Source organism: Entelurus aequoreus, linkage group LG02, assembly GCF_033978785.1.
Source record: "Entelurus aequoreus isolate RoL-2023_Sb linkage group LG02, RoL_Eaeq_v1.1, whole genome shotgun sequence".
NCBI classification, from domain to species: domain Eukaryota; kingdom Metazoa; phylum Chordata; class Actinopteri; order Syngnathiformes; family Syngnathidae; genus Entelurus; species Entelurus aequoreus.
In genome coordinates, this window is record NC_084732.1 from 14,531,767 (window position 1) to 14,551,920 (window position 20,154).

The window sequence follows — 20,154 nt, forward strand, 5'->3', positions numbered from 1 at the left end:
TATGGGAAACACTGAAACGTATAGCATGTTCTATATGTTATAGTTATTTGAATGACTTACCATAATATGTTACGTTACCATACCAGGCACGTTCTCAGTTGGTTATTTATGCCTCTTATAACGTACACTTATTCAGCCTATTGTTCACTATTCTTTATTTATTTCAAATTGCCTTTCAAATGTCTATTCTTGGTGTTGGATTTTATCAAATAAATTTCCCCCAAAAATGCGACTTATACTCCAGTGCGACTTATATATGTTTTTTTTCCTTCTTTATTATGCATTTTCGGCCAGTGCGACTTATTCTCCGGAGCGACTAATAGTCCGAAAAATACGGTATTTGCTTTTTCAATGTGTATTTTACCCGTTTTAAAAGGTTATTTTTTTAGTCTGTCCTTTGCCTGTATTTCTTTGTGGTGTACAGCCCTTTCTTATTCAACTGTGGTTGTTTTTAAAGGGCTTTATAAATGAAGTTGGTATGGTATGGGGGTTAAATCACCAAAGATGATTCCCGGGCGCGGCACCGCTGCTCCCCACTGCTCCCCTTGCCTCCCAGGGGGTGAACAAGAGGATGGGTGAAATGCTGAGGACAAATTTCACACCTAGTGTGTGTGTGACAATCATTGGTACTTTAACTTAACTTGAGGCAGAGAGACTTCCAAAGCTCAAAGAAAACACGGAGGACCTTAACAACAAAGTGACAGAAGGACGGCCTTTACAAAAAAAAAAGGTGCGAGTGGCAATCAAATGATGAGCAACCCGTTTCAAAATGGTTGAGTTTATTTGGGATATTGCATACAGTGTCACATCGCATGATTACAGTTACAACAATCCCAGTTCGAAAAGGAGTAGGAAGAAGCAGAGCTTATATACTGCGTCATAGCAGCTCACTTCCTGTACAGTAATAAATTAAAAGTTGACAAAAATATTTTATGTAATAAATAAGTACAGGGTATAATACCTGTTTTATATAAAATATGTCCTATTAATGAAAGACTGCGATCATTTTATTGAAGGGGAGACATGATGTAGTCACTATTCCTGCTGTCGGACAGAGTCGCGGACGCACGTACAACCCACGGCGATGACACGGGGCTCCAAGCGGTAGTGGTAACCTGGCTCCGCCCCCTCCGACTTGAGGCGATGTAGCAGCAGCACCTGATGCAGGATGGGGGCCGACTTCAGATTCAGATCCTCCACGCCGTTGGAGTCCAGGCAGCCTCGCAACAGGCAGCGAGCCTCCGACACGGGCGGGAACACCGCGGCCTCCTGGGAGTAGCTGACCGGCGAGAGAGGAGACAATCAACTGCTTGTTCGGTTACCGCGGCGACAGAGTGGCGGCGAGTGTGCCCTACTTGTAAGTCCACGGCGATATGGAGTCGTTTTGCAGCGGCCGGAACGTTCTGGGAGGAGCCAAGAGGCTCGGGTTCAGCTGCAGGGGGACCGTTTCTATCCTCGGACCCGAGTGTCGTCTGTGTTTCACTGCTGAGCGTGTGGACAGACTGCCCGCGTCCACCATCATCATCATCACCTGGAGACATCACATGACAATTGGGACGAGTCCACATTAAGAGACAAGAATCCACACGTCAGGGGTGTCCCACTGGCTTCCACCTGCAACCATCGGGCAGGCGCTACAGGTGCATCAGAGCCAGAACAAACAGGCTCAGAGACAGCTTCTTTCCCAGAACTGTCACCATCTTGAACTCTAACTTATAATAATAATTCACCCCTATACAATACAGGTCGATAGTTACCTTGCCACTAATAAACTCATGTACAAATTCCAATCCGGCTTCAGAACTAACCACTCCACTGACACGTGCCTTCTCTATCTGACCGACCACATCAAACATGAGGTGGACGCGGGCAAATACTGCGGCATGGTCATGCTGGACCTTCAGAAGGCCTTTGACACCGTTAACCACGCTATACTGTTGGATAAGCTCAGAGCAATCGGATTTAACAAAACCTCATGGAGCTGGATGCAATCTTACTTGGAGGGGAGGGAGCAGGTGGTAGAGGTGAACGGCACCGTGCCCCCCCCCCCCCCCCCCTCTGTGAGCTGTGGAGTCCCCCAAGGCAGTATATTGGGACCTTTACTGTTCCTAATATACATAAACGACATGTCATCGGCATGCGACTGTGAATTGTTTTTGTTTGCGGATGACTCTGCCTTGCTGGTATCCGACAAGGACAAGTCACAGGTGGAGAAAATCCTCAGTGCTGAGCTCTGTAGAACTTGCACCTGGCTCGCTGACAACAAGCTATCCATCCACTTGGGTAAAACAGAATCCATCCTGTTTGGGTCCCACATCAAACTTAAGAAAGTCAATGACTTCACCATAAAAGTAGGAGACATTGTCATCACCAGGAAAGATGAGGTCACCTACCTAGGTTCCATTCTAGAGGCTAACCTTTCCTGTGATAAAATGGCAACCAAGGTAATCAAAAAGGTTAACCAACGAATGAGATTTCTCTACAGAATTTCCTCTCTGGTCAACAAAAGCACCTTGAGGATTCTGGCGGGAACTCTCGTTCAACCCTTTTTCGATTACGCATGCACCTCCTGGTACCCTAGCACCTCCAAAACCCTCAAATCTAAACTCCAAACATCTCAGAACAAGCTAGTCAGGTTACTTCTAGACCTCCACCCAAGATCCCACCTCACTCCTACCCACTTCTCTAAAGTGGGCTGGCTCAAGGTGGACAGAGTTAAACAACTTGCACTGAGCCTAGTCTATAAAATCCGCTACACCTCCCTGATACCGAAGTACATGTCAAACTACTTCCTTAACGTAAATGACCGCCATAACCACAACACCAGGGGGAGCTCCACTAACCACGTTAAACCCAGATTCCGAACTAACAAAGGTCTTAACTCATTCTCTTTCTATGCCACATCAATGTGGAATGCGCTCCCAACAGGTATAAAAGAAAGGGCATCTCTATCCTCCTTCAAAACCGCAATAAAAGTTCACCTCCAGGCAGCTTCAACCCTAAACTAACACCCTCCCCGGTTGCTAATAATCAAAAGTAAACAATCAAATGCAGATACTTTTTCTTTTTCTTATGCCTTCTGATCTTTCTCTCTCTCTCTCTATGTCCACTACTTGATGTCCATATCCCCCCCCTCCACACCCCTGATTGTAAATAATGTAAATAATTCAATGTGATTATCTTGTGTGATGACTGTATTATGATGATAGTATATATGATAGTATATATCTGTATCATGAATCAATTTAAGTGGACCCCGACTTAAACAAGTTGAAAAACTTATTCGGGTGTTACCATTTAGTGGTCAATTGTACGGAATATGTACTTCACTGTGCAACCTACTAATAAAAGTCTCAATCAATATCCTACCCTAATTCCCTATTGTGCAATATTACCCTTCGAGTGCAATACATCCGACACTGATCGTTATTTATTACTCCGGTACTCTTGTCTTGTTCTGTATATTGTACAGTATTTTGTATTTGTATAGTGTTCTGTACGAACCCCGTTTCCATATGAGTTGGGAAATTGTGTTAGATGTAAATATAAACGGAATACAATGATTTGCAAATCCTTTTCAACCCATATTCAATTGAATGCACTACAAAGACAAGATATTTGATGTTCAAACTCAAAACTTTTATTTTTTTTTTGCAAATAATAATTAACTTAGAATTTCATGGCTGCAACACGTGCCAAAATAGTTGGGAAAGTGCATGTTCACCACTGTGTTACATGGCCTTTCCTTTTAACAATACTCAGTAAACGTTTGGGAACCGAGGAGACACATTTTTGAAGCTTCTCAGGTGGAATTCTTTCCCATTCTTGCTTGATGTACAGCTTAAGTTGTTCAACAGTCCGGGGGTCTCCGTTGTGGTATTTTAGGCTTCATAATGCGCCACACATTTTCAATGGGAGACAGGTCTGGACTACAGGTAGGCCAGTCTAGTACCCGCACTCTTTTACTATGAAGCCACGCTGTTGTAACACGTGGCTTGGCATTGTCTTGCTGAAATAAGCAGGGGCGTCCATGGTAACGTTGCTTGGATGGCAACATATGTTGCTCCAAAACCAGTATGTACCTTTCAGCATTAATGGCGCCTTCACAGATGTGTAAGTTACCCTGGGTGTTGTTGATAAACGGTTTTCACCTTGCATAGGAGAGTTTTAACTTGCATTTACAGATGTAGCGACCAACTGTAGTTACTGACAGTGGGTTTCTGAAGTGTTCCTGAGCCCATGTGGTGATATCCTTTACACACTGATGTCGCTTGTTGATGCAGTACAGACTGAGGGATCTAAGGTCACAGGCTTAGCTGCTTACGTGCAGTTATTTCTCCAGATTCTCTGAACCCTTTGATGATATTACGGACCGTAGATGGTGAAATCCCTAAATTCCTTGCAATAGCTGGTTGAGAAAGGTTTTTCTTAAACTGTTCAACAATTTGCTCACGCATTTGTTGACAAAGTGGTGACCCTCGCCCCATCCTTGTTTGTGAATGACTGAGCATTTCATGGAATCTACTTTTATACCCAATCATGGCACCCACCTGTTCCCAATTTGCCTGTTCACCTGTGGGATGTTCCAAATAAGTGTTTGATGAGCATTCCTCAACTTTATCAGTATTTATTGCCACCTTTCCCAACTTCTTTGTCACGTGTTGCTGGCATCAAATTCTAAAGTTAATGATTATTTGCAACAAAAAAAAAAGTTTATCAGTTTGAACATCAAATATGTTGTCTTTGTAGCATATTCAACTGAATATGGGTTGAAAATGATTCGCAAATCATTGTATTCCGTTTATATTTACATCTAACACAATTTCCCAACTCATATGGAAACAGGATTTGTATATCGTACAGGATTGCTTATTATTTTTATTGGATAATAGTTTGTTTATTTCAATTCTTAGTTTTTTCTTTATTACCTCTTGTGTAATTTATTTTTACCCCATATTTGTTCCCACTACCACACCTTAAATTGGAGTCCTTAATCTCGTTGTATGCAAATATAATGACAATAAAGTCCACACTCCAAAAACTGAAATCTAAGCAAGATTAAATATCTCAAATAAGGGTGATATTTGCTTATTTTCTGTCCGATAAGATAATTCTTCTCACTAAGCAGATTTTATGTTAGTGTTTTGGTCCTAAATTATCTCAGTAAGATATTAAAGCTTGTAGCTGAGATTTTATGACCTATATTGAGTAAAACATGCTTGAAACTGGAATATCAACTGTTGCAAAGCTGTGTCATCAACACTCACAAGTATAAAACTGCTTTTTCAAAATAACAATTTCTTACTTCAAGCATGAAAAAAAAAAAAATTATGATGCCGAGCGCATATCATTGTCAAGATAATGGCACTAGCATGTACTTAATTTAAGGTCTTTTTTTTCTACCAAGAAAAGTGCACTTGTTATTAGTGAGAATATACTTATTTTAAGGCATTTTTGGGTTCATTGAGGTTAGCTAATTTTACTTGTTTTGGAAAGTCTTGACAAGCCGAATATTCTTGTTCTATTGGCAAATAATTTTGCTTAGTTCAAGTAAAATACCCCTAATTTTATTTTTTTCTTGTTTTTGAACACTGACTTTTTGCTGTGCATTCTATTCTATTCTTCTCCCAAGTAGGGCGAGACAATTAATCCAATTTAGATTTTGGCTTTTCACGATCATAAAAATATTTTAATAAACGATTCGTGCACTGTGCAACATGCATGCACATTCCTTAACTTGTGTGTAACATGAGTGAGCGTTTGAGTGGAAAATAAAGTCCATATCAAAACTGAACTAAATGTTGAGATGCCACTTGAAACACCGAAGCTGAAGCTAGCAAGAAGAAGCTACATACCCACAACACATCTCATCTGCTTGTGTTGTTGTGAACGACATCATTGGTGTATGATTCGTGTACAAACAGCAGTCGAAACTTGAAAGGCTCCTTTTTTTTCACCAAAAATGATTCCCTGGCGCTGCCACCGCTGCTGCCCACTGCTCCCCTCACCTCCCAGGGGGTGAACAAGGGGATGGGTCAAATGCAGAGGACACATTTCACCACACCTAGTGTGGGTGTGTGACGATCATTGGTACTTTAAACATTTTTTAAAGTTAAAGTTGAACAGCCTCAAGTTGTCTAATTAAGCTCAGAACAACAGCACACTTCCCTCCTTCACAATAACAGCGCGGTGCTGACTGCGGGTCAGCACCGCAATAAAGTACCTTACAAAACAATAATGTACTTAAAAGGCATTTGTTGGTATATTTACAAAAATATGCTTTGACTTAAATGTTGGTCAACATTGTCCAAAGACGATTTGCACCAACAAATGAGGATTTTTGCAATTTATAAAAAAAAGTTTTAATGACACAAAAAAACATACAGTATGGTGGCAAAATAAGCAAAACATTTGTTATTTTTTTTATTGTTGAATTATATATTTCTATTATTTAAATGGTTATCGATTAGTAATTTACATCAGTTGTTCTTCTAATTATATTTAAAGTTGAGTTTGTGGTACAAAAAAACCTGTGTTTTCAAATTAATGAATTGTGTTATTATGATTTCAATATCAATCAATAATAAGCATTATTTAGTTTAGATTTTTTAAAATTTATTTTAACTATTAAATGAACTTAAAATATGACTTATTTTATCTTTGTCGAAAATATTGGACAATGCGATACAAGTGTAAGCCACTGTGACACTATTGTTCATTTTTTAAATGTTTTTATTTGATTTTTTTTTTTTATAAATGGCTTTGAAGATAATGTAAATGAGGGATTTCCAATCACTGCTACGTTGGAATTCTTACTAATATTGACATCATTCATTTTTGTTTGACTACTTTTGGATTATTTTGTGTCATGTTTGTGTCCTCTCGATTGCTATTCTAAATGTTGTTGGTTTTGGAATTGGAATATTATGGTATTATTTTGTTAGACTGATTGATAAAAAAATAAATACAAATAAAACAATGATTATTATTTTTGCAACAATGGTCCAGCCCTAGTCCAAAGTACTGTTACCTAAAACCCAAAGCAAAGACGTGGATGTTTTGTTCAATTAGCTTGGCATACGTGGACCTACATTGGATCGGTTTTAGCACCTTTGATCCATAAAATGTATGAAAGACACCCCTGACATGCGTTCAAAGCGCACCCGAAAGGTAAAATAGTATATTGCACTTGAAGTTTGGATGCATTATGTGACATTCCATCCAATATGTTCTCATTTTAACTCAAATTTATGGTCAAACTTTGAAATTGTAACATTTTGCTGAAATGTTCCGAAGAAAAACATAAATGTGTTAACCCCACTCACAACTCCACATCATCTTTCACACTCAGTCGGCGTCTTACCATCATGATGGCGGCGTTCGACGACCAAAACATTCTTTTTCGTGGCTTCTTCGAATCGTCGATTTCGAGGTTCTCCGGTTCTCAGGTTCAGTTGTGTGAATGACAAAGCAAAGTCATCCCTGGGGACCTTTATTGTGATCGCTGCTGCCGTTGTCACCTTTGATCCTGCTCTCTAAACCACATTACCTTTAGGTGTGACGAAGCACGATGCTCGACCCACTTTCGCAGACGTGACAGATTCTAGGTCATTGTTTCTAGTTCTTGATCAAACGGGGTGTCATTTCCTGTTGGGGTTCCATCAGGCCTAGGCACTTCTCCACTAAGCATGAATATGTAAGAGCTACATTTAATCAAGTCTTAAGGTTTCCTCTGGTCCTGACTCCTAACAGACCATCACGTCATTCTGTTGTAGAAAGGAAACGTAAAGTCAGCGTGGTGCGTCCTCAGACTTCCCGTACTAGTCTGCATTGTTCCACTTTCACCAGTTCTCTATGAAAACGGAGTACAGAGTACGTTGTGGACTGGGGCAGCAAGACTCAAGAGCAGAGCTAGTGGTGGACTCCAAGAGGACCAGGACTAGCCTAAGCCTGTTCTCTTGGAAGATGTCTCTGCGTTTGTACAAAAACCTTCTTTAATTCATTCAGCGCTCTCAAAATAAATATTTCAGTAACACTTTTACATTTGATAGGATGACTCGGTAGTAGTCATACCAATGTCCATTGTTTGCTGACACCATGAAACCATGGCAACTTTCCGCTGACATCACCCGTGAAAAAGTACCTAGAAGCAGGGTGGGACTTGTCAGTTTCCAAGAAACGTTTGAAGGGCAGAGGAATGTAGATTGGCAGGACACTCTCGCAGTGTTTCTGTTCACCCACCATTTTTCCTTTTCACACGCTCCAGTTTGATCTTTTCAGAGAATTTGCTAAAGTCAGCAGGACTTGAAGTCAACGACAGCAACCGCGTGGGTCCGACCGTATGGCCAGCTTGACAGGAACTGAATGGTCTCGCTCACTGGGGGTCCAAACTTTCTCCACCAAGGACACTAAAAAGTAGGGATGTCCGATATTATCGGGCCGATAAATGCTTTAAAATGTAATATCGGAAATTATCTGTATCGGTTTCAAAAAGTAAAATAATAATAATAATAATAATAATACCTGGGATTTATATAGCGCTTTTCTAAGTACCCAAAGTCGCTTTACATGTTAAAAACCCATCATTCATTTACACCTGGTGGTGGTAAGCTACTTTCGTAGCCACAGCTGCCCTGGGGTAGACTGACGGGAAATGTATGACTTTTTAAAAACGCAGCTGTACGGAGTGGTACACGGACGTAGGGAGAAGTACAGAGCAGTTGCGTCTCCCAGTCATACTTGCCAACCCTTCCGATTTTCCCGGTAGACTCCCGAATTTCTCCTGGGGCAACCATTCTCCCGATTTCCACCCAACAATATTGGGGGCGTGCCTTGAAGGCACTGCCTTTGCGTGTCTGCCCAGTCACATAATATCTACAGCTTAAGACACACTCACAAGTGAATGCAAGGCATACTTGATCAACAGCCATACAGGTCACACTGAACTTTAACACTGTTACAAATATGCACCACACTGTGAACCCACACCAAACAAGAATGACAAACACATTTCGGGAGAACATCCGCACCGTAACACAACAGAACAAATACCCAGAACCCCTTGCAGCACTAACTCTTCCGGGATGCTACAATATACACCCCCCAACCCCGCCCACCTCAACCTCCTCATGGTCTCTCAGGGAGAGCATGTCCCAAATTCCAAGCTGCTGTTTTGAGGCATGTTAAAAAAAAATAATGCACTTTGTGATTTAAATAATAAATATGGCAGTGCCATGTTGACATTTTTTTCCATAACTTGAGTTGATTTATTTTGGAAAACCTTGTTACATTGTTTAATGCATCCAGCGGGGCATCACAACAAAATTAGGCATAATAATGTGTTAATTCCACAACTGTATATATCGGTTTCGGTAATTAAGAGTTGGACAATATCGGAATATCGGCAAAAAAGCCATTATCGGACATCTCTATTTTCAATGGAACATTACAAATTTTGGTGTTTACTTGAGTCATATTGCAGTCTACACATATTTCTCATGCGTGACTGCCATCTACTGGTCACACTTATAATTTCACCACATACCAAATAAAATAGCTTCAAAGTCGGTAAGCACAACCAAAATTCCATCCATCCATCCATTTTCTACCGCTTGTCCCTTTCGGTGTCTCAGGGGGTGCTGGAACCTATCTCAGTTGCATTCGGGCAGAAGGCAAGGTACACTCTGGACAAGTCGCCACCTCATTGCAGGGCTAACACATTATTCCGTATATTAGGCGCACCATGTTATAAGGCGCACTGCCGAGTTTCGAGAAAATGAAAGGATTTTAAGTGCGCCTTATATAAACATGCTAAAACACTATTTTACAAGGGGTCATATGATTTTTAACTATACTACATAACATGTAATGGTGGTTATTTGTTCAAAAATGGGCATGATTGTATTTTACAGACTATTTTCAAGCCGCTTTCTGAAAGTCTCTATGGGATGCGCCGTTTTGTGGGCGGTCTTATTTACGTGCCTCCACTTCGGCGGCATTTTCTGCCTGCTTCCTTTGTTGTAATTATTAAGCGCTTCCATATCAAGTCTACTGACAGACATAAGTTAGAACTAGACGCTACTTTGTATTACAAATGGCAACAGCGGAGGATGCATGTGCATCTACGAGCCAGTCTGCCCCTCAACACGAGGATAGAAAAAAGAATGAGCTTATTGACTACAACGGCGGACTCGCGCAAAATCTCTCCGGGTAAATTTCTACCATATATGGATAATCCGCTGACGTCACACTTGAGAAAAACGTCACAAATTAGGCAAATTCCAAACTGTTCGTTTGGGGGAAGTAAGAAATAAGTCAAGACTGTTTTATAAATTAAACATTTTCGGGATTTATGCAGATCCCAAATACACCAAAACAGGCACCAATAGGTAAGAAAATTTGGTTTTGCATAATAGGTCCCCTTTACACTGGTGTATGAATGTTTTGTAGGGGCCGGAGGCACAAATTGGCAGCCAGGCTTCCATCAGTCTACTCCAGTGCAGCTGCGGTTACAAATGCACCATGAATGTGTGAATGTGGAGTGATTGAATGATGTGTTCGCTGTAAAGCGCTTTGAGTGTCTAAAAAAGTGCTATATAAATCCAATCAATTATTTTTAAAACAAAACTTTGTGTCAGCTCTGTTATAAATGACAAAGCGAATTATGAGTTATTACATGTACGACAATTTTAGATTTTTCTCATAACTTTTTTTTTTTTATTCTATTGTCATTCATTTTTATTTATTTATTTTTTCCTCCCGACAATTTTCTGTGGGCCACAAATGGCTCCCGCACCACACTTTGGACACATGTGGTCTAATTGTAAACATTACCCTTATAGCTTTTGCTCTTTTCTTTTTTTAAACTTATTTTGTACTTAATTTTATTCAAACAACTATATGTAATACAAATTATATAGTGAGATAGGCTCCAGCACCCCCCGCGAACCCGAAAGGGACAAACTGTAGAAAATGGATGGATGGATAGTTATATTATTGTTGTTATATTTTTATAAATACGTTTATTGATAAAAACTTTCAGGTTGCTCATAATCTGTATCCTGTGTTGTATTCTGATTATAGTCATGAAAACCAAATCAACGATCTGAGACAATTTCAAGTATATATTATCTGTATCGGTCCTATATCTACTTGATATCACATTGATAACCAAATTTGCAGCATCAAAAAAAACAAAAACAAACAAAAAAAACACAATAAAGCCTACGTTATTTTACTTAAATTAATTGAATGTGCAGAAATAAAAATGACTGAGGAGGAGAAGCTCAAACAGTAAAAGGTAAAATATTCTTTAAAATATCAGTGAAATAACCGAATGAAAGATGTGGGTTAGGTGATTTCTTGTTATCAAGGTTACGGATGTTTATCTGACCGAGATGAAAGCAGCGACATCTGAGGAAGTTGCTTAGTGATAAGCATCAAGTAGTCAGCGTGGGTGGAAAAAAAACACGCCAAAAGTGCTGATGCTGCAAAATCACAACGCCACACTATAAACCAGGTCAAGTGCCTCACTTCCCGTCACAATGTCATCACGGAGACAACCATGGGCCCCCAAAGAATCATCATAGGCCCCTAAAGCCAACTTTGGCTACAGAGTTATTAGTTCTGATCAGGATTGTATCACAATGCTATCACAGTAACGCCACAATTAATTCAGCCAGGAAGATAAAAACACACTACATTTCATCCAGATAAGTCACACTAACGTCTAACATTTAAGGGGTCATTCTCCTTCGACCAATCAACAGACAGCAAACAAAGCCTGGACCCTCCAACAGGCTGCAAAGGGATTCCATGACCACTCAAGGGTCCCTACGTTACAAACTGGGGTGATCATGTCAACTCAGCACAGTGTCACCTCCTTTTTATGCTAAGCTAGCAGTTAACGTACGGGCTTTTCCCCAGAATTCATCAGTCATAAAGAAAGTTTGGTGTTTCCACGTTTATTAAAAATTAAATACAAAAAGCAAACTAATCAGAGTTGATCGACTGCCACACGACACACGTGTGCACATGTGTTAAGGAAGACCAAATTTGGTCCGTTTAAAGGTTGTCAGCATCCTCTTTGGATGAAAAATGTTCATTATAATATTGACATTAAAATACGGTTAACACGACACACACGTGTGCATGTGTGTTTAGGGAGACCAAATTTGGTCCGTTTGAAAACTGTCAGCATCCGCATTGGATGAAAAATGTTCATTATAATATTGACATTAAAATATGGTTGAGAAAAAAAACCAATCAGCTAAAGTGCAAAAAAACCCTCCAAAACACTGTTGTCAGCTGATCACCATGGAAACCAACACGCCTTCTGTGACGACGTCCACGCCTCACGCCGTCATCTTCAGTCGTCCTGTAGAAAACATGCGACACGTCACGGGACACCAACATACAATGTGCCCGACAATAACGAAGCAGCAAGACGTCCACAGCACCACCATGCTGACAGCGCGTGCCCGAGCACACATGGTGGGGAGGCGGGGGGGTGCCCAGTGGGCCCAGTCAGCGCATTCAGGGGATAGGTGGAGGGAGGGGGAGGGTGCCTTTGCCATGCAGAGCACTTCCACCAGTCAGCATCGACCAACACCCCCCACCCTTCCCCTTGATCCCACCTACCTGCCTACTGGCCCCCAACAATGGGTCTAAATGAGTCTGCAAATGAACCAATGAGGCAACAGAATGAGGACAGAGGAGGGAACATAGTGTGTGTGTTTGTGAGTACTACAAGGAAAAAAAAGAATTGAAAAAGATCAACTGAGGGTCAAGGATAGAGATGTGCTTTATAAATTTCAAATTTTTGGGACTTATGCAGATCGCAAATACAGTAAAACAGGTACCAATAGGTAAGAAAAGTTGGTTTTGCATAATATGTCCCCTTTACACTGGTAAAGATACAGACGTGACATCACTGCTCTCAATATCTTATCGTGAAGCAGACAGAGTCCACGCCTTGTCATTTTGTGGAGATGAGTTCGCCATGTATTTACAACCAGGCAAGCGGCGAAATCCCACATTCTTCACCTCAGAGCGGTTGATCATTCAATCGCTTGTATTCCGACACAGGAGTGAAAACCAAGCCAAGATGGCTGTTGTACAGCAAGCAACGCGAGAACTGTCTGAGTACAAAAGAGGCTTAAATCTTCCTGCAAAAAGCAGATATGAGCAAACTCTGCAACGGAATAGATCCCTATACTTTATTGAAAAAATATTTGTCGAGTGATATCAAGGATGATACAACCGGTACGATCCCAGGCATATTGAACGATTGTGCTCCAGACGTTCCACACGATAATACTTGGAAAAGCATGGAGGTCTACAACTTCTTTGTGTGTGGCTGGGTCAAGGAAACTGGTATCAAGACTCTCCGGGATAAATAGGCCTCTTTTTTGCTCGGGTAAGGTTGCATTTCATGATTTAACTTGGCGTTTAGGATGCCGTGTTTGTTGTTGTAAATAAAAGTATCGATAAATGGCCTATTGCTTGGATTCAAAACGATGTCACATCCGGCTTCCCGCCCATTAAATATGCGTGGTGGCCAAGCCAGCGTCTGTTCTCAATAAGTACTCAACGTCATTCCGCCTTTCTTGAAGAAAAACGCTCTGTAATTGTGTTTTTTTTGGCTGTACGAACCGTTTAAAACACGAAAAAGATAACATTTCTTCAGAGTTCCTCGAGAGGTAATCAACAATGGCGGAAGAGTGCAAGATTTTATGAAAGACAACAACAAAAAGTACTATGGAGCAGAGTCAAAGAAATCACAAGTTTGCAGTGATCACTTAGTTAAAGGTTTGTTCGATATACTTTTAACGTTCAGTGTTTCCCATTTAAGTATTATCTCGATATTATTTGTATTTCTTAAACACGTTTGCTGCGAGTGTGCCGTAAAGCAAGTCTAAATAAAATGTGAGAAAAACCTAAAAGAGTTAAGCTTTTACCAAAGGCAACAATCACAAAATAAACTTTCAGCACCTACACAATGTTGACATCTATAGTTATATTTTGATAAAGACAGGGAAAACGCATACTCGTAAATGACGCGTGCAACCGCAACAAATATGGCAGTAGACGCAAAGTTAAATCATGAAATGCAACCTTATTTGAACAAAAACGATGCATATTAATTATTGATACCAATTTCCTTGACACAGTCACACACAAAGAAGTTGTGGACCCCCATGCTTTTCCAAGTTTCCATCTGTTTAGTCGTGTAGAATGATGTCTGGAGCCCACAATAGTTCGATATGTCTGGTAACTCCACCGACGATTAATTCTTCATCACCCGACAAAACTTTTTTTTTTTTTGGATAAACTATAGGGTTCTATTCAATTGCATAATTGGGATTTTTTTCTCATGTCTGCTTTTTGCAGGAAGATATAGGCCCCTTGTGTAAAGAGTGTGCGCTGCTTGCTGTACAACAGCCATCTTAGCTGGGTTGAACACCGCTGGTTTTTACTTTCGGGAAAAAAAAAAATCACTTGTCGGAATACGACACACCCTGGAAGAAATATTATTATTTAAACGAGACCTTCGCCTCATGTGGTTTCCGCCACCGCTCCAGGTAATGTGTTCATATTTTGCTTCCTGGTTGTAAAGCGTCATGACCCGCACTGTCCTGCCTCTGATTGGCCCTAACTTTAGCCAAAGGTGAGTCACCTTACCTAAATCAGCTAATTATCATGGATTTTGCCTTACGTAAACCAACCAATCATCATGGAGTTCTCCGTTTTTTTGGTGGATTTTTCTTACCCTGCTGGATCCCAGGGAGGGACAAGCAGTAATGGATGGATGGATTTGCAGTCCATTTTCTCTCTTTGTAACTTATAGCTACTACATTACTCTAAACTACACTGCAAAAACTGAAATCTAAGTAAGATTAAATATCTCAAATAAGGGTGATATTTGCTTATTTTCTATCTGATAAGATAATTCTTCTCACTAAGCAGATTTTATGTTAGTCTTTTACTTGTTTTAAGGGTTTTAGTCCTAAATTATCTCAGTAAGATATTACAGCTTGTTGCTGAGATTTTATGACCTATATTGAGTAAAATGTGCTTGAAACTAGAATATCAACTAATGCAAAGCTGTGTCATCAACACTCACATGTATAAAACTACTTTTTAAAGTAATAATTTCTTATTTCAAGCATGAAAAAAAAAATCATGATGCTGAGCACATATCATTATGTCAAGATAATGGCACTAGCATTTACTTAATTTAAGAATATTTTTCAACATATTGAGCAAAATTGTCTCTTTTTTTTCTACCAAGAAAAGTGCACTTGTTATTAGTGAGAATATACTTATTTGAAGGTATTTTGGGGTTTATTGAGGCTAGCTAATTTTACTTGTTTTGGAAAGTCTTGACAAGCCGAATTTTCTTGTTCTATTGGCAGATAATTTTGCCTAGTTCAAATAAAATACCCCTAATTTTTTATTTATTTTTTCTTGTTTTTGAACACAGACTTTTTGCAGTGTACTGGAATCGATACTGCTTTAAAAAGAGCCAAAGCTACTGCTACGCTACTCTGAAATGTAGTTAGGCTACGTAGCGTCCCTGTTTGCTTTGGTAGCGTAGTCCTCCATTGGTGCTGTGGTCTTCCATTTCCGGAAAAAAGGCGAAGCCATTACTGTGCAGCAACATTAGCATGCTAACAGACTTATTGGCTTGAGTGCGCTATATTTAGGTTGTACACCCGAGGTTTCGTACAAAATACATATTAGTATGGTATGGGAGATTTAGTTACAAGTACTCTCCGATACCTATACCTCCAAAAGGTGCCGAATTGGCATGGTATCAGAACATCCCTGTATTTAAGTGATTCTACAGTGGTACCACTAGGTGGAGCCTGTGTACCACTAAAGTTTTGAGAATCACTGGGCGAGAAGAATAGCTGAATTCCTGGGATTCCTGATACAGTGGAAAGCTGTGTGTGTGTGTGTGTGTGTGTGTGTGTGTGTGTGTGTGTGTGTGTGTGTGTGTGTGTGTGTACCAGCGGAAAGCTGCGACTGGGATCTGCGACGCGAGCTGCCGGAAGTTCTTGAGGCCGAAGAAAGGGAGGAGCCAGCGCTGCTGGCGCGAGATATAGGCAGAGGCATCGGGGTGTCGGGTGGCGAGTCCAGCTGCTCAGAGTTCAGAGTTCAAATTATGACGTTTCTTGTCCAAAACAACACAAAAAGGACCAGCGTCCAAATAGGATTTGTTCTTACCTCCACGCTGTCGTGGGTCGGCGAGGACGAAGTAGACGAGTTGTCAAGCCTCCTGGAGACGCCGCTTGTGGAGTTCAGCTCCACGTTGCGAACACGCTGAGCGAACTTGAGCGAGCAAAGTGACTCGCTGAGGTTTCCCAGAAGAGGAGACACCTGAAGGCATCGCGACAGAAGTTGAAGAGGCGAGGTGGGAGGCGTGATGCGGTCATGCGTGAGTGTTGGCGGCTGACCTGCACCATCATCAGAGTCTTGCTGTCTCCTCCCAGACTGTCCTGAAGGAGGTAGGTCAGCCGAGAGTTCCTGAACGGGACGTGAGCGTGTTTGGAGCGCAGCGCGTTGATGACGTCGCCGAGCGCCGCCAAAGACTTGTTGATGCACTGGGCCTCTCGCAAGCGCCCGCCCTCAGCACCGGACTTCCTGATGCGCTCCGAGCCAGCCAGGTCAACCAGGTTCAACTTCCCTGCAAATCAACGCACACCCTATGTCAACGGTCAATAGGTCAAAGTCCAAAAGCCAGCGCCTGAAGCGTCAAGTGACCTTGCGTGCAACTTCCTGTGGTGGCGTTGAGCCCCGACACATAGACGATAAGCAGCGCGTGAGAACGAGAACTGTGGTCGTTTAGGTTGGTGCACGCCGTCGCTCGGCTAACTTGACCCAACTCCAGAACCTGACGCACAAATAAAATGATCAATCGTAGGAAGACAAAAAGGCTTTTACACTGAAGGGTCAGGAAAATAAGTCATCTTACCTTGTTGATGTCCTCAGGACTTTGGACCTGGACTTGTGTCAGTCCAGGAACATAAAGCTGTCCGCTGCCGTCAGGATTCATCTTGATGTCCAGTTTGTCAGAGATGTTGTGACCCAGAAGATCCCTGAAAAACAAACAATAGCAGAATGTGACTCCGCCCACAACCCAAACATCAAGGCCAAGCCTCCTACACGCCTTTTGCTCACCTAAGAGTTTCGTTATAAATCTCCACCATGCTAACACTGATCTTGTATTCCCAATCCGGACTTTTGTCCATCACTTCGGAAAAAAGGAGGCGGAGCGCTCGCGGGTTGAGACCGGGGTCTTCAGGAACGCCCTGATGGCAGAGACGGAGGGGGCGGAGTCAAAAAGGGGCAATGAAGATTATGTGGCTCACAATCATGTGACGGGCCTCACCTCCATGGTGTACGTCTTTCCCGATCCCGTCTGTCCGTATGCAAAGATACAAACGTTATATCCGTCGATACAGGAGGTGACCAGAGACTGAACTTCCTGAAACACCTGCAAACAAACATCAGCTGTGACATGGGGTCTGTGTGAAATGTACTCTGTCCGCCATGGGACCTTGGCCACACCTCTTCCTGCGTGGCTCGAGGCCGGAAGACTTTGTCCAGGTCAAAGGTCATAACTTTGCCCTTGTTGGTGAGGTAGAGGATGGCGTCATCGTCTGGGTCAAAGGTCAACATGGTTCTGACGTCGGCCGAGTCCGTTTCCTGCTGACTGATGGGTCGAACGCGGCACAAAACTCGGATGTTACCTGCGAGGAGGCGAAGGACAGGGGAGTCATACGAGACCTAAATGAGACGAGTCAAAGGTGAAGTCATCCAGACCTTTGAGTCTGACCAGCTCGTTGTGGCACTTCTTCCTCAGGTTCATCTCCCGCTTGTATTTGTCGAGAAGGTTCTGGTTGGTGTTGCTCACCTCGCTGATGACCTGACAGATCTGACACAGCACCCAGTGGTCACCAAGAGGTAAAGATTGACTGATTACCGTATTTTTCGGAATATAAATCGCAGTTTTTTTTCATAGTTTGGCCGTGGGTGCGACATATACTCCGGAGCGATTTATGTGTGAAATTATTAACACAATACCGTAAAATATAAAATACCGTATTTTTCGGAGTATAAATCGCTCCGGAGTATAAGTCGCACCGGCCGAAAATGCATAATAAAGAAGGAAAAAAACATAAGTCACATTTTTTGGGGAAATTTATTCGATAAAACCCAACACCAAGAATAGACATTTGAAAGGCAATTTAAAATAAATAAAGAATAGTGAACAACAGGCTGAATAAGTGTACGTTATATGATGCATAAATAACCAACTGAGAACGTGCCTGGTATGTTAACGTAACATATTATGGTAAGAGTCATTCAAATAACTATAACATATAGAACATGCTATACGTTTACCAAACAATCTGTCACTCCTAATCGCTAAATCCCATGAAATCTTATACGTCTAGTCTCTTACGTGAATGAGCTAAATAATATTATTTGATATTTTACGCTAATGTGTTAATCATTTCACACATAAGTCGCTCCTGAGTATAAGTCGCACCCCCGGCCAAACTATGAAAAAAACTGCGACTTATAGTCCGAAAAATACGGTAATATTATTTATCTCATTCGCGTAAGAGACGAAGCAAATGGCAGCAATCGTCACACACACGTCAGCAATCGTCACTCACACGTCAACCAATAAGAATTCGGAGGGTCATGGCAGAAGTGCATTGTGGGTCATGGGATGCTAACTGCTATATGCTACTGCCGTAGCTATTAAAATGGATCACATCAACATTGGCGGTAACTTATAAAAACTGAGAAAGACTGAACAAAAATGGCACCGAAAAGGAAATCATATACTGCAGATTACAAGCTGGACGTAGTGAAATATGCAGCAGAGAACGGCAATCGAGCAGCAGAAAGAAAGGACATACCAGAGGCGACACCGGGGAGGAAGATTTCATCGGATTTAGCGATCGGGAGTGACAGATTGTTTGGTAAACGTATAGCATGTTCTGTATGTTATAGTTATTTGAATGACTCTTGCTATGATGTGTTGCGTTAAAATACCAGGCACGTTCTCAGTTGGTTATTTGTGCGTCATATGGCGCACACTTATTCAGCCTGTTGTTCACTATTCTTTATTTATTTTAAATTGCCTTTCAAATGTCTATTCTTGGTGTTGGGTTTTATTAAATAAATTTCCCCAAAAAATGCGACTTATACTCCAGTGCGACGTGTACAGTATATGTTTTTTTCCTTCTTTATTGTGCATTTTCGGCCGGTGCGACGTATACTCCGGAGCGACTTATAGTCCGAAAAATACGGTATATTTTATATTATATTTATATTTGGCATTTTGACATATGGGCCTTTTTTTTTTTTTTAAATCAGTACTGGCCTTCTTTTTTTTTCACAACTACAACAGAACTACATTAGCAGATACAATATGCACACGTATGCTACAAGTATTAAGTATTTAAAAATATAATCAAGTGAATAGTAGTCACCACTGCTTTTATTTGCCGTGCTTGAGAAAAGTTATCTTTTTATTGGAGCCCAATGTACGTATTTAATTAATTAATTTAAGAATAAAAATAATTGCTTTGTCAATAATTCTCTCCAAATACACATGTGTTTGGATATCTGATAGGGCATTTATTCGAGTTCTCGTGAGAATTCTTCTCCGGTCTGCTCGACCACAGCGCTCACGTGGCTATGCCTCCTATGGACATGAAGACGACAGAAAAGATCTCCCTTCCAAAATAAATCAACATTTTGTGTAAATATCTTGACAAATAGGAGACTTATTATACAAGTAAAGAAAAGCAGGCAGCATCTCAAACATACTCATACTTTCTGTAACATCCAGGAAGAAATGTCAGCCAGCTTGAAAAATGTCTCAAGGATTGTTTTTAGTTAAATGTTTGCAATTGTTTTTCTGGGTTCTTCACAAGGAAACACTACAATGTTGAACTGTTATGACATTGTATAAAGTTGCGTAGATGGTTATTGTGATGTAGAGAAATCCCATATATTTTTTAACCCATTTTATTAAGAGAGTTCTCATATTTTGAAATGCAAATATTGATGCTCCTCTGACCCGCAGCATTACACACGTTACTTGATGTTTTTTGGTGCTAAATTAAC

General features: G+C 41.1%; 2 protein-coding genes across 6 annotated transcripts in view; both read right to left on the reverse strand.

The window, feature by feature from the left end:
* Positions 1–842: 842 nt before the first annotated feature.
* LOC133662631 (interleukin-17C-like) lies at positions 843–7,650 on the reverse strand. Its single transcript, XM_062066748.1, has 3 exons — positions 7,364–7,650; positions 1,356–1,531; positions 843–1,279 (listed from the first exon to the last, which is right to left on the reverse strand). The coding sequence occupies exons 1-3, from the start codon at positions 7,394–7,396 to the stop codon at positions 1,036–1,038; spliced, it is 453 nt and encodes a 150-aa protein (XP_061922732.1). The 5' UTR covers positions 7,397–7,650; the 3' UTR covers positions 843–1,035.
* Positions 7,651–11,947: 4,297 nt separating this feature from the next.
* Positions 11,948–20,154, reverse strand: part of LOC133630813 (kinesin-like protein KIFC3) — a 33,070-nt gene continuing 24,863 nt past the window's right edge. For 2 of the 5 annotated variants that reach the window (XM_062022599.1, XM_062022591.1), the window contains 10 exons: positions 17,830–17,941; positions 17,575–17,756; positions 17,396–17,500; positions 17,185–17,315; positions 16,979–17,102; positions 16,768–16,897; positions 16,461–16,690; positions 16,231–16,383; positions 16,014–16,143; positions 12,450–12,675 (listed from right to left, as the gene is read on the reverse strand). In XM_062022599.1, the coding sequence (XP_061878583.1) occupies positions 12,644–12,675; positions 16,014–16,143; positions 16,231–16,383; positions 16,461–16,690; positions 16,768–16,897; positions 16,979–17,102; positions 17,185–17,315; positions 17,396–17,500; positions 17,575–17,756; positions 17,830–17,941 (1,329 nt within the window). In that variant the 3' untranslated portion in view covers positions 12,450–12,643. Of the gene's footprint in view, positions 12,377–12,447; positions 12,676–16,013; positions 16,144–16,230; positions 16,384–16,460; positions 16,691–16,767; positions 16,898–16,978; positions 17,103–17,184; positions 17,316–17,395; positions 17,501–17,574; positions 17,757–17,829; positions 17,942–20,154 lie in introns of those variants that run through there. The other 3 variants (XM_062022582.1, XM_062022572.1, XM_062022609.1) reach the window with 3 other exon arrangements.